At 43.0% G+C, this 14,523-nt stretch overlaps 1 protein-coding gene across 2 annotated transcripts; it reads left to right on the top strand.

Annotated features, from left to right (window-relative positions):
• The first annotated feature begins 1,511 nt into the window (after positions 1 to 1,511).
• On the top strand, positions 1,512 to 14,018 carry LOC110538619. Of its 2 annotated transcripts, XM_021625556.2 has the most exons (10): positions 1,512 to 1,841; positions 2,210 to 2,342; positions 2,588 to 2,753; positions 3,010 to 3,119; positions 3,237 to 3,400; positions 3,758 to 3,777; positions 4,009 to 4,145; positions 5,670 to 5,836; positions 6,098 to 7,378; positions 11,744 to 14,018. In XM_021625556.2, the coding sequence occupies exons 2-10, from the start codon at positions 2,230 to 2,232 to the stop codon at positions 11,938 to 11,940; spliced, it is 2,355 nt and encodes a 784-aa protein (XP_021481231.1). In that variant the 5' UTR covers positions 1,512 to 1,841; positions 2,210 to 2,229; the 3' UTR covers positions 11,941 to 14,018. The 2 variants fall into 2 exon arrangements, with proteins under 2 accessions (XP_021481231.1, XP_021481229.2); XM_021625554.2 differs by having other exon boundaries at positions 1,513 to 1,841; positions 6,098 to 14,018.
• Positions 14,019 to 14,523: the final 505 nt, after the last annotated feature.

The following is a 14,523-nucleotide window of genomic DNA, read 5'->3' as shown; positions in this document are numbered from 1 at the left end:
TTTTTTTTCGCCCAAACACTACAGTGGATTCAAATAATCAACTTTGATTATTTGAATCAGCTGTGTAGTGCTTGGGGAATAATCTAAACATGGGGCCCAAGATCCAAGTTTGAAAAACCTGCTTTAAAGGAATCCTTCACCTGAAATTAGTTGCATATCTTTCCTTACATTGTAAGCATTTAGTGCCATGCCCAAATAATTAAAAAAATTGAATATTCACTGTCAAACTCTGGATGTTGCCACTAGTGGCATGTCTAACATTCAGCTGAACTTTTAGCCCAGATAAAATGCCTTCAGGCCTGTTATATAGCAGCCACAGGTCTAGTTGGAAAACCAGTCAGGGTCATTAATCAGTACTAATCTCTTCTATCATTCCTCCAGGTTGTTGTTCCTGCTGCCCAACTGGATGCAGCAAGTGCGCCTCTGGTTGTGTGTGCAAGACGTGCGACACAAGCTGCTGTCAGTGAGGGCTTGACACATGACACTCCATGTCCTCTACCCGTGCACATGACATTATCCCGGTTGAACAACATGAGCATTGTAATAAATTGAATCTCCAATTTTGGCTGTCTTCAATCATGTGAAACCGTCTCCTTGCTTTTTAGTGAGCACTAATGTGAATTCCAGTGACATTACCATTTCCTTGGCAAGTTAAATGTCTGGCTAAGTAAATGTGTGATCTGTCTGATTGTAGTGGGTACCACCTGGGGCCAAAATTAGGCCCTTGCTGGTATAGGGGGACTTTGCATGTCTTCCTTATTCAGTGGTGCCATAGATTTTAATATTGTTCATAGGGGGGGGGGTGTATCCACTGTCCTTGATCAATCCTCAGTTTTCTGGCTTCTTCAATCTAGTCCTAGACATTTGCTAAGTGTTCTATTGTCGTTTGCCCAATCACATTTCAGAGCTGACCCATTGTTAGGAAGAAAAATCAGAATTGGTCTGCCTGTGTATATTTTATTAGGCCAACATCGTAATATTGGCTTTGTATTTAACCCTGTCGTAAGCGTATAGGCTTAATCAAGGTCTGGAAAACTGGCCCAAAACTTCAGTGTAGTTGGCATGGGCTCGATCTACAATGATTTGTACCTCAAGCCTGGGTAGTTACAGCTTCCACTGATGCGTTATCCCCTCCGTGTCCCGTGCAAGACCCCCAGCATGCGTGTGTGTGTAAGGGCACACTTCAAAGACCATGAAGGACCACTGACATGAGCCCACGGCTTACACCAATGTAGTAGATGGCTGAGACCTTTAGCCATGGATTCAGTCGATGTAACAGTGTTATTTTTGAGAGGGTTATCAATTTGTGTAACGTGAAAGTTATGTTAAACTGATTTATAAATAACGACTGTCCATTCAAGCAACTGAAACCCAACCTACTATGACCAGGTACAACCAACAGTATTACCAGAACTGAAGTACATCCTCTCCCTATTGACAAATGGCCTGTGAGAGATTTCGTAACTGGCGTAAAATTGACCTTGGCACTAGCCAATGAAAAACAACGGATATGGCCCTAGTTCGGTTTCACTGCAGCAGTGTTACTCGCATACCTCAGTGGTTGTTCGCCCAACTTCTGATACGAGAATAACAAACATAAAAAAATATATATTCCTTCCCTCGGGTCAGTCGTTTTGCTGTGGAAACTAGCTGATTAGCTAATTTGATTACATTTGCAGCGTTGAATCAACGAGGCAACACCAAGAAACTGCTGTGTTTCGGCGGATCAGCTAGCTACGTAACGTTAGCTGACTCGACATCTGACATAGCCAGCTAGCGGCTAGCTAGCAACCACTACGGATACAATCTAGCTAACGGCTTTCGTTATCAAATACTCCCAGGTAATGTTATGCTAAATATATCTGCAGACTAACTTATATAAATCAATATAGCTAGTTATATTTATCATGTTTGCTTATGCCTGAGTCAGACGCTAACTAGCTAGACTTTCAGCTTAACGCTATGTACTGCGGTAGCTAGCTGCTAGCTATGATGCTAAGTTAGACATCAAAATCAGAAGGCTAGTCAGCTGGTCAGTTTGCTAGTTTCTAACATAACGTTATTGATGTTTGAGCTAGAACTAGCTTATCGAAGCCGTACATAAAGGCTAACGTTAGCTTGTATGGGGATACGAGGGCAACTTGACTCAGTTGTGGGTGGTTGTCAGTCGCATCGCCCTGTCCATTGACCCCGACCCCTGTCCCTTCAGCATGCTGATGGTGGGAGGCGATGGACGGATGCAGTAAAATGAGTGTGATGGAGCTGTGTGAGACGGATGATCTGGCCACCAGCTTGGTGCTGGACCCCTTGCTGGGGTTCAGCACCCATAAAATGAACGTCAGGTAATCTCGTTACACCTATCCATTACATTATATTTGACAAAAGTGTGTGAAATGACAAACTTTTGCCATAGACGTATGCATTGTACCATTTTTCTTGTGCTTGGTCTTGATGGTTCCTCTATGCGTCTAGTAATCAGTCTTCATCAGGCAGTTAAGGCACAACTTCAGCGTTCTTCAAAGAGAAGTGGAAAAGTTAATTCACAAATGCGAAGAACAGCACACACCTAATCCTTGTCGCCCTGCAGTCCCCCCCCAGAGGTCCGTCGTTGGGGCTACCTCAAAGAGACTCTGCTACGCTTCCAACGCACACATGACTTGCAGGCCACCTTTGAGGCCCTCACAGTGGGAGACTGGGCCTGTGACTACTTCACTGGACTGGGAACACACCGTCTGGAACTACTGAAACAGCATGTAAGTGTGTGTTTGCAGGATTAATTAACCCTGTTATATCAGTGTGCACTAGAAGTACGTTTTTGATTGCCCCTTCCTTTCTTTAGTCAGTGTAATTTATTTCATTTGTTAATTTATTTTTATTGCCTCTGTCATTTTTTTCTTATTAGTTTGGGTAGTTAGCTAATATGACCTATTTTCACTTGTGGGTATTCATGATTGTGTGCATGAACATGCTTGGCTATATGCATGGTCTTGACAGCTATTATTTCTTCAGGTTTATCGCTACCTCTGTGCCTTCCTGTTGGATAGTGGTGTCCAGATTGAGTCATGTGACCGATACTCTTCAGAAACCAACGGAGCAAAGATAACCTCTACCAAGCACTGGTAAGGATCAACTTCTTTTAACAGTTGCATTCAATAGTCATGTGTAACTCTGCAGATTAGATAAATCTAGTCTGTGTTTTTATATATCATGTTTAACTGTGATGCTGAATGCTGCAGGTTTGTAGGTGAGCGGATGGAGGTTCTGTTGGGTTGTATAGCCGAGCTGAGTCCAGCAGACAGTGCTGTTCTGAGAGCAGGGGTGAATGACTTTAGTGTGATGTACTCTACTCGTAAGCGCTGTGCACAACTCTGGCTTGGGCCTGCGGCTTTCATCAACCACGGTGAGTTTTTCAAGAATCAACTCCAGTTACTGTCTGCCACACTGTACAGGCACTGTACACACACTAAAACAGAAACCCACTGTCCATACACTATCACAGAACACACAGACAGAGCATCTGCTTATGGGATTTCTCTTAATTAGGCAATCCTAACAAGTCATACATTAGATCTAGAGTGATCAAATCAAATGCACTAATCTAATCCTGTTATTTAATGTGCTCCCCTACAGCAGAGCTTCACAGGATTTGCTAATGGTCAATACTTTTATTATACAGACGCATGGCATAATTTCCAGTGTTTTTAAGTTGTTATATCTGTATTGTAACCATACGTTTGTTTCTGTTTCCTGGGTGAAGACTGCAGACCAAACTGTAAGGTAATCAACAATGTTATATATTATTAGTCATGTTACTCTTCTATATTTTTAATCGCTCTGTGTGTTTGTTCACGTTAAGCATTGTTCCCTTTTTATAGAAGTGTTGTTATACATGATTATTGTTATTATCCTCCTCGTCTGTGTCTTTTGTTTGTACTATTATGGTTTTATTGTTTGAAGTGTTACATCCCCAGGGCTAGCGATGTCACCTTGTTTCTTCCTTCTCTCCAGTTTGTTCCTGGCGATAAGAATGGAGGCTGTGTAAAAGTGGTGAGGCCCATCGCACCTGGGGAGGAGATCACCTGTTACTATGGCGACAGCTTTTTTGGAGAAGACAATGAAATGTGTGAATGCTGCACCTGTGAGAGGTGAGCGGATTGAGACATATCTGCTCATTGTCTCAATGACTAGCTTAACATACATACATACATACTATTTTCTACATTGTACATTGTTAAACAGATAAAAAAATATATATTTCAGATTCTTCAAAGTAGCCACCCTTTGCCTTGATGACAGCTTTGCACACTCTTGGCATTCTCTCAACCAGCTTTTCCAACCAATGCTTTTCCAACCGTCTTGAAGGAGTTTCCACTTATGCTGCGCACTTGTTAGCTGCTTTTCCTTCACAATCTCAATTAGGTTGAAGTCGGGTTTGTGGAGGCCAGGTCATCTGATGCAGTACTCCATCACTTTCCTTATTGGTCAAATAGCCCTTACACAGCCTGGAGGTGTGTTGGGTCATTGTCCTGTTGAAAAACAAATGATAGTCCCACTAAGCCCAAACCAGGTGGGATGGTGCATCACTGCAGAATGCTGTGGTAGCCATGGTGGTTAAGTGTGCCTTGAATTCTAAATAAATCACTGACCGTGTCACCAGCAAAGCACCATAACACCACCTCCTCCATGCTTTATGGTGGGAAATACACATGCGGAGATCATCCGTTCACCCACACAGCGTCTCACAAAGCCACAGTTGTTGGAACCAAAAATCTCAAATTTGGACTCCAGACCAAAGGACAAATTTTGACTGGTCAAATGTTCATTGCTTGTGTTTCTTGGCCCAAGCAACCCTCTTCTTCTTATTGGTGTCTTTTAGTCGTTGTTTCTTTGTAGCAATTTGACCACAAAGGCCTGATTCACACAGTCTCCTCTGAACAGTTGATGTTGAGATGTGTCTGTTACTTGAACCCTTAGTGAAGCATTTATTTGGGCTGCAATTTCTGAGGCTGGTAACTAATAAACGTATCCTCTGCAGCAGAGGTAACTCTGGGTCTTCCATTCCTGTGCCGGTCCTCATGAGAGACAGTTTCATCATATCGCTTGATGGTTTTTGTGACTGCACTTGAAGAAACTTTCAAAGATCTTGACATTTTCCGCATTGACTGACCTTCATGTCCTAAAGTAATGATGGACTGTCGTTTCTCTTTGCTTATTAGAGCTGTTCTTGCCATAATATGGATTTGGTCTTTTACCAAATAAGTATATCTTCTGTATACTACCCCTACCTTGTCACAACACAACTGATTGGCTCAAACGCCTTAAGAAGGAAAGAAATTCCACAAATTACATTTTAACAAGGCACACCTGTTAATTGAAATGCATTCCAGGTGAATACCTCATGAAGCTGGTTGAGAGAATGCCAAGAGTGTGCAAAGCTGTCATCAAGGCAAAGAGTGGCTATTTGAAGAATCTCAAATATTAAATATATTTTGATTTGTTTAACACTTTTTTGGCTGACTATATGATTCCATATGTGTTATTTCATAGTTTTGATGTCTTCACTATTATTTTACAATGTAGAAAATAGTAAAAAATAAAGAAAACCCTTGAATGTGTGTCCAAACTTTTGACTGGTACGTGTAACATTATACCATTTCTTTATTATTTAGAAAAGGAGAGGGTCACTTCCGACACAGAGAGAGGCAGCCTGGTTGTGATGACTCTAATGACCTGTCTGGCCAGAAGTACCGCCTCAGAGACACAGACCTTCGTCTTAACAGAGGGAAAGCACCCTGTCCTCCTACATTTCGGCCTACATTTACATTTTCAAATTCAGGTAAGTTTGTGTCTCTCGTTTCAAACATTAAGCTAACGATGTTCATGTCTTTTAACAATGCCCGAAATTCTCATTCTAGGAAGATACAAGTGGTACTACGTATTGGTCATTGAGCAATAAACTGTCTATTGCTAAATGTATTGCAGATAAGACAGTTAGTGACAGTATGCAACTAGAATGTAATGTTAGGTGCAGTATGCATTTATTTGTTATGCTATTGGTTTTGCCTGAATTTCTTAGTTCTTTGTATTCCTGTCTTAGCTATCCCTTCAAGGAATTCATTTACCCAGCAGATGAAGAGAAATGCTCTGATGATGAGCAGGAAGACCAAAAGGTTGAAACAGGAGGGGCAAAGGAGGATATCGGGAATGAAGCAGCAACGGCTGATAATGCCATCCCTATCAGAGGTGGTGTTGAGGGACCTTCGGGTCCGAGTACGGCGCCACACGTTCAACTTCTTGTTGAGCTGCAAGGACCCCACCAGCAAAGAGAGGGCCTTGCTGCACCAGCTTGAACATGTGGAGACAAAAGACAAGTGGAGGAAGGAACAAGCTGCTCTCTGCTGTACAACCAAAGAGAATGACAAAATAGAGAAGAGCAGCAATACTTGTGAGTTAAACCTGAAGCCTTTCACTCTGCACCCTTCCTTGTCTTCTCAACAGAATGCTGGACCAGCAGTTTGTGGACAGATACTGGGTGGAAAGCCCCTTCGAGTGGTGGAAAAAGTATCTGTCCAGACAAGGATCTCTTCCAGAACAAGGAGCATGATCAGAAACTGTCACACACGCCAGTCTGTTTCCAGAGCCAAGAAGAACAACAAAATAATTTGCAAGCGCATTGAACTCACCAAACCCATTTGCAGAAAAAGCAACAGCGCAAGTCCTCAGAAACACTTGGATAGCTGTAGTGGAAAAGATGCCACGCACAATGTTATCAAAGATATTCATGGAACCAATTGCATAACCATCGAAAATAACACCAGCAGCAACAACAATGATGTGGCATACATCAGCAACAGAACATACACTGGTGGAGGCGGGCCCAAAGGCAGCAAGGCTCAGGATGCAGATCAGAAACCAGTGGGTCTGAAAGTGGAAATCAAAACCATTGGAGAATCGGGGACTGATGGGACACTTGTGGCGAACAAACCCTCTGGTAAAAGAGTTGAAGTTTGCCAAAGTGCTTTGGACAAAGCCAAGAAGCCTGGGAATCACCAGAAACCCATTAGTACTCCCCTTGTCACTACCACCCCTAGCACCATTTCCCTCTCTTCCCCCTCACTTGACCATGTTCCGGTAATGTCAGGACTGAAGCAAGTCACAGTTAGCTTGATAAGAGTGTCTGTGCCGGGAAGTGTAGCAGAAGAAAGGGCCTGTCCAGGATTGGAGGGAAAGGGCATTGTGAGAAGAGAGAGCAGCGTACCAGTGCAAGCAGAACAGATGGCTAGATCAGCTACACAGGGAGGAGAGGCAGACACCAGAGTGTCCAGGTCCCAGCAGAAGTCCATGGAGGAAGCAGGCAGGGAGTTGTCAGACGCTGAAGGTAAGAAAGGGGTGAGGGAAATGTATTTCAAGGCTAAGATTAACAAAGTTGATGTAGGAAGGGAACAGACTGCTGTGGTGAAGGTCGATTTATTACATGGTGAGAAAGTGGCAGGTGAGAAGGTCATTGAAATAGAAGCTGCTGGTGGGGGGGGAAAGGTTAGTGTGGCTGGGAAGGGGCATAGGGGGAGTGTAAAAGACATTGATAGAGGGGCAAAGCTAAATAGTAAAAGTGTACAATCTCAAGTTGTTGGCTGTGATAAGAGGGTGCTTAGAGGGCGAAATGATGCAGAAGAACAGAGTAATGGAAAAGCAGGAGGACAAAATAGCAAAAGTTGTGACAGCATTGTCAGAAAGGATGGAGGTAAGAATGAGAGGGTGTCTGAAATGGGGAGTAGTATAACTATGGACAAGAAGGGTGTTGTCATCAAACAGGTGAGGGTTCTGCTTTCTGATATTCTAAGAAAAGAGTGGGATCAGAAGGTTGGGGGCTCAGGAAGTGGGAACACAGGAAAGAAAGATCTAATTTCCTCCAACCATAAACAAATGGAAGATGGCAGAGAGGCAAATAATGATGGAGGGAAAGCGGTTAGGGAACAAATATCTGATGCACAGACAAATAGTTTGCCTCATGCAACAACACAAAGTGGGATAACTTCCAAACGGGGGAAAGGAAGGGCTAATAAGATGAAACTTGAGGGTCCAGGTCAAGACTTTCATATTCACTCGCCACAAAGTAATGATGATTTAATCCCAGCGAAAGATAGGCTTTCCAAGTCTCCCCCTCCTTCTTCAGAATATCTTCAGACACACACCCAGGCCAACATTCCTCTGAAGAAACGGATGTTCCGTAATTCGGTGGAGACTGACTCTGAGCAGAGCATCAACTCTCCTGTGTCAGAGCCATCCTCCAAGGACCTCAAACCCTCCACAGAGCTGAGGCAGAATCTTACTCTGTGTTCAGGAAGAGAAACTAAAGCTATCAAAATGTTGGAGGACAGCGGTAGAGGTGGGTTGCGGTCTAATAGGGACCCTAAGTCTACCGTTTCAGAGTTTGGGGTCCAATCTCGGACACAGACCTTCAAGAGGACAGCAAAACAAAATGCAACGCCCAGAATGCTGCGTCCCAGAGTCAATCAACTGGAACAAGACCGGCCACGGAGGAGTGCAGGAAAGTATAAAAGAGGGACCCGAGACTCAGAGGTACTGGAGAATGAATCTGATGAGGACAAACACAAAGCAGGACATGGTGAAATCTCACTGGATTCTAAAAAAGAACATGTAAATGAAGTAGGGAAGAAGCCAGAATCACATACTGAGTTACTGAATTCACTCACCTCACAAACATGCAAGGAAGAGAACGGGAAAGGGCAGAGCCTCAACTTCAAAATTCGTTTTAAGAGAAAGAGGGGCAAAGTGTGGGAGTTGGACAGACCTGCAGGAGGAGAGGATTTGATTATTGAAGCAGAGAAGTCTATTGATTCACAACAATTGGAGCCTTATAGGGCCATTTTAGATTCTGTGTCAATCTTAAACTTAGAAATGGAGAAGGGTGCCCAGGCAGATGGGAAGGAGACTCATGACGTACGATTTTGGAAGAGACGTAAAGTTAGACGAGACAGATTGGGGAGTTTGAAAGATAGAGGTCCCATTTTGATGAACAGGCAGAGTGAGGTTGTCGCTGTAGACTCGAAAGAGAAAAAAAAGGAACAGGGGGAGCTCAGCGAGGTAGAGATAAATGAGGTGCTAGACGAGGTTATTTATGGAGTAAAGCAACTGCCAGGAGAAAAGGGCCATACAATTTCTAGTGAGGGTATGTCTGTCGGAGTGGGGGGACTGCAATGTGACTATCAAGTCACACCAAGTCCTGTTAGAATCTGTGAAAAAGAGAAAGATATTCCATCCTTGGCTGAAGACGGAGAACAAGTCAATACTTGTATTGGAGTAGAGAGTACTTTGGTTAACAGTGGGGCACTGCATGAACACAAAGTAAAGGATGAAGACCAACCCTTACCACGGATCAAACTGCGGAGAAAAATACAGGGTGTATGGGAGGTGGACAGCCAGGTGTTGGAGCAGATTGAAGCAGAGTCTGTAAAAGAGAAGAAGGAAATGACATGCGTTAAGCCAAAAGAAGAGTGCCCTTCTCAACCTCCCACCTGCCAGAAACTCAACAGTGCAATGAAGTGCAACACTTTAAAAGATTCCTCTGCTGTTCTTCTGAAAAAAGAACCTCCCCCCCTCACTTTATCTCTCTCACCCTTGACCCTTAACTCACCCCAACCTGTGGGTTCTGATGTGATGGCCTATGCTCCTGAAACAATGAAGGATAGGGCCATGCCAAAAATCACTAATAGGGGAGGAAGGGGAAGGGGAAGGGGACGGAAAGAAAGACAGAAAACAGAGACTGCTCGTAAGGTTGCAACTGGAGAGATGGGAGCTTCTTGTCTTAGTCATAACCTGCTACAGATAGACAACAGTCTTTCTAAACTCTCAGAAGGGTTATGTCAGTCACAATCCTTAGAAAAAAACATACCTTCTGATTACACTGCTTCCACCTCAAAGATTCCATCCCAGTCTCAGTCTCCACCGTTCAGTTTCCCAGAAAGGATGCTTTCCACAGAATCCAGCTTTGCTAATTGCTGTGAAGATCTCCTCGACTTCCAGTGTCTCAATCTTGAAGGGTTCTATCATCCACAGAACATCCTCCAAACCTCTCCAATAGACCTCTGTCCAATGGATCCACCCAGCGGGCCCTTTAGTAGTCCCCTCTCTCATAGCCCCTCGGATGCTTGGAACCCAGAAACCCCATACCTTGGCCCTCCAAGCCCAGGAAGTATCTTCAATGCAGAGGATCAGCAATTTCTTAATGGTCTTGTGTGCTCCAAAAATGAGTCTCTCCCTTTGGATTGTGGAGTTAAGGATACTTCCAAAGACAGAGGACAGCTCAATGCAAATTTTGGTTTTACACCCCTGAGCAGCGCTGAGGGGACTTTCATGGATCGTTTTTTGATGAAAAATCCTGGGATGAAATTGTCAAAAGAAGATTCTAAGACACATGCCTTATCTTCAGCAGCCAAAACCCACTACTCTCAGAAAGAATCATTCATGTTTAATACAAATACTCCATCCATCGGTTCCCATTCCCACAATACCCCAGTCAATGTTCACCATCAGAGCACCAATGGTACTAAGGCTAGTTCTGCTCATTCCAATTTTTCTAAGGTCCAGCCTCAAGTCAAAACTCCGGGTCCCTTCCACCTGATGAGCTCTTCCAACAAATCTCAATCTTTTTCCACCTCTCAGCCAGTGCCAAGTTCCTTCAAAACTGGGCCCCAGAATTACTCAGTCAAGTCCGTCCATTCACCTCAAGTGGTTTCTAGCAAGTTTGGCTCACAATTAAATCCTAATGTAGGAGATGCTTTTCGCAACACGTATGACAAAAGCTCCAGTGTGATCCAGAGTGTGCTTAAGTTTCAAGGAGGGAAACCAAGTCAGAATTTGAATAGTGCCCCTTCTAAAGTTAATATTGTCGCTGGCAACCCTAAAATTGCGGCCAAACCTCATATTGCCAAATCTAGGTACAGTGACACTGACAAGGTCCACCAGAGTAACAAATGTTCAGGTTTTAGCACTGGCGGCCATAAAGGTAGCATGCCCAGTTATAGCATAATTTCAGGAAAAGATCCAGTTCGTCTCAATGCATCAAACTACCCCATCAAGTCAAATCTTCCCAATGACAAAGTCCATCCAGATTATTTCCAGACATCCAGTAAAAGTACGACAGCTTTGGAGAAGCTGCCCTCTGACAAACCTCAATACACTGAAACCAGCTTTGGCAGCAAAAACTTCTCCACTCTCCCAAGGCCTTTCTTTTTCCCCAGCCAAGCACCTCAGAGTTATGGGTCTCCTCATGGCAAACGTTTGAATCAGGACAAGCCCTGTGGTGCTGTTCACTCCCAGAACCCTCACTCTTCCTATGCCACATCGGCGTCACCTGACAAACTGTGTTACGATTCCTCAGACTTGACCTTTTCCACCTCGCTCTCTCCCTCTATGTCTCAGCACAATAGCCCCCAAGTAGCACACAGCTCTCCCTCTGGATCACAGACACCAGCAAACAAACAGCAGCCCCCCTCCTCCTCCTTCTCCTACTCTTATGGTCACCAAGGTCCACCTTATGTGGTCAACTTTACTGGTGACCACTCAGTCACCATGGGCCTGGGAGATTACCCAGGGTCACCACCCACCAACTATACGTACCGCTGCCTCATGGAGCCTTCGGGCACCCAGGGGAGGCTGGTTCTGGAGCCATGTGGACCCCAACTCTCACACTCACCATCTTTCTCTGTGGGGGGCTTTTCAGGGCTTAAAGGCCAGGATGACCACTGCAAGAGGGACACGCAACAGCAGTGCCAGCCCATAGACCACCCACCAACATCCCACCATGCTCCCACATCCTCCCACTCCTTGAGTACCCCGGTCTCAGACCGTAAGCCCAAAAGACTGAGGCTAGTGGTTACTGATGGGCTAGTGGATCTGGACCTCCAGTATACAGACTGATTTATACCTGTTCTTCTCATCTGACTTTGATGCAGCTTGTAATATATCAACATTATTGTACAGAATTGTTCATGAGGAGCATATCTCTGCCCTGATGTTTTTTTAAACAGAAATTTACACAGTCTACCTATCATTATGTTTGTTTAATGGTTACTGGTGTTTGTTCTAATCCCTCTCTTGGATACTGTTATGATATGAATGTCTCAGAGGAGGTTTTATTGACATCTGTGTGGATCGAGTAATGCTTATGCTTAACAGTTTTACTTCTATTTATTTTGTGAATACAACCATCTTATGTGTCAGTTCAGTGATTTGCAAGAGGAAAATATGTAGTGAATAGATCTCCATAATGCTTTTCTGGCATGACGTCCTTTCATAGTCTGTCATAGCAGAGGTTAGCCTCAAGGTGGGCACATTGAACTCTCTAGTTAGTAGTATGTGGAGGCCTTCTTATTGTACTGTAACATAGTTGAATGGGTTGTTCTCTGAAGTTGACATGTCAGGAAGATAGGCCTACACAAACCGTTTGCACATTCTACAACATGATTACTTTGACATAAAAATGTGTTTTTAAGTTTTAAAACAAGTGTGTCTCTATCATGTTTCTGTGATTTTGGGCAGTAGGGCTTTGATTCCAGTCGGTTTAAGTACTGTCTACGAGCTCTAAAATGTACAGTTTTATTGGATCTGCTCTCTGTTTCTCTAAGTACATAGACTTGCAAGTGTGTGTGGGAGTGTGGAGGAATTTTAGGTACCATGCTTTTCTGTACATGGTATGTTTGTGCACTGCCTTGCCAATTTGAGTGAAGATTAGCAGTCAATGGTGCATTAAGAAATGCACAGTGCATCAACAGTGTGTGTACTGTAGAATGACTTCCAGGCCTGTAAATTCCAGGACAACTCCACTGAGGGGTGGCGTGCATGACATGAACTGCAGCTCTGCAGACGCTGTCCAGAGCACCCACAGTATACGAGGGAGGGAGACCGGGTGGGTGGGAGACTGACTGCAATGTTTTCTGCAGAATGAGGTTTTATCTTTGGTCTGGTGTAGGTCAAGGGGTAGATGATACTGTATTAGTGTGGCAACTTGGACTAAGTGGGTACATTTTGTGTTCCCTCCCTTCTTTCCCCTCTGTATCCACACTGAGAATACTTGGTGCTTATGGCATTATTATGAAGCAACTTCAAAGCAATCTGTTGTGAGTTAGAACAAGGACAGTGACTTGTTACTTGATAATCTTGCTTTTAGTCTTGTCTCGCTCATTACTTAATTGGATCACACTGGTTAGGCTAGTTGTGTAGATGGTGATCACAATGAAATGTTATCTGAGAAATGTGTAGTCAGTCACGTGGTTGCATGTATTATTTTTACATCCATGAATGAGATTCACATTTTTGAAATGGACGTTGCTCTTACACATTTGTAATGTCATTTGAGCATTCCACTTTCGTCATCTAGACATCGTTCCAGTAGCAATCCAACAGAGGTACTACATCATCTTATGTAAAACCATGAAGCAGTCATGTCTGTCTGTATTATTATTATTATTATTATTATTATTATTATTGAAAATGGTGCTTTATTGTAATTTAATATTTTACATATAATATTGATTGTTCCAGATAAGAAAGGTTTGTTTATATTACATGATAGAACATATTGTTTATTTACTTTTTTTTAAATCTAACATTTCATTTATGGTTCCCCAACGTTTCCCCTGGACCAAGATTTAGAGTTGATTCAGGTGGTGATATATAATCAGCCTTCTGAAGAGGTAAACATTCTAATGGTCTGCTGTAGAATTGTAAAATGTAAATCATTAAAGAAAAATGCATTCTTTTTTTGAATTAATCTTTGGATGTGTCTTCACAATTTATTCGTGGTATGACATGTATTTATTGGTTCAACAAACCCCCTTGTGTCGTGTGGCATGAAACTGTATTATGAACCATGATTCATTTATAGATTTGTGGATCGTCTGAAGCATGCTATGTTGAACTTGTAATGTTAGCTTACAGTGCCTAGCTAGTTAATCATTTTGCTTAATTAAATACAGTAATTATATTATTTGACTGAATTTGTTTGGTTGCAACCATCATTGTAGTCCACAGAAAATGCTGTAAACTCTATTTTGACTTATTTGTTCATTCAGCCATTTTGTTATACTGTAGTTTATGACAATACCAAACTTCTAACAGTGTATATGTTTAGGGTGGAAAAACAATATGCTGGTTTGATTGTAGGTTTGAATGAAAGCTTCCATCAGGCAACTACTTCCTTATTTACTCAACATATTTATACAAGCTTTCATATTCCTTTCTTGACTGGATGTGTGTCCCTCTCCAGTCAGTAATGTCTTTCTCTCTATCCATACAGTATATGACTGTCATTTACGTCTTGTCACTAAGCCTCTTCCTGTCTGTTTCCCATCTTCTCCATCACTCAGTTTTCAGTCTTGTTTCTAGCAGCATGTACTTCCCATTGGCATGTTTAGCACTTCAGATCCTGTGACCCACTTTGCTTATCTCAGTGGAAAGTGAGGGGTTAAATGTGATGCCAAGTGGAACAGCTTTTCCATAATG

This window comes from Oncorhynchus mykiss, chromosome 12, assembly GCF_013265735.2.
Source record: "Oncorhynchus mykiss isolate Arlee chromosome 12, USDA_OmykA_1.1, whole genome shotgun sequence".
NCBI classification, from domain to species: Eukaryota; Metazoa; Chordata; class Actinopteri; order Salmoniformes; family Salmonidae; genus Oncorhynchus; species Oncorhynchus mykiss.
This window is presented reverse-complemented; position numbering and strand designations above follow the sequence as displayed.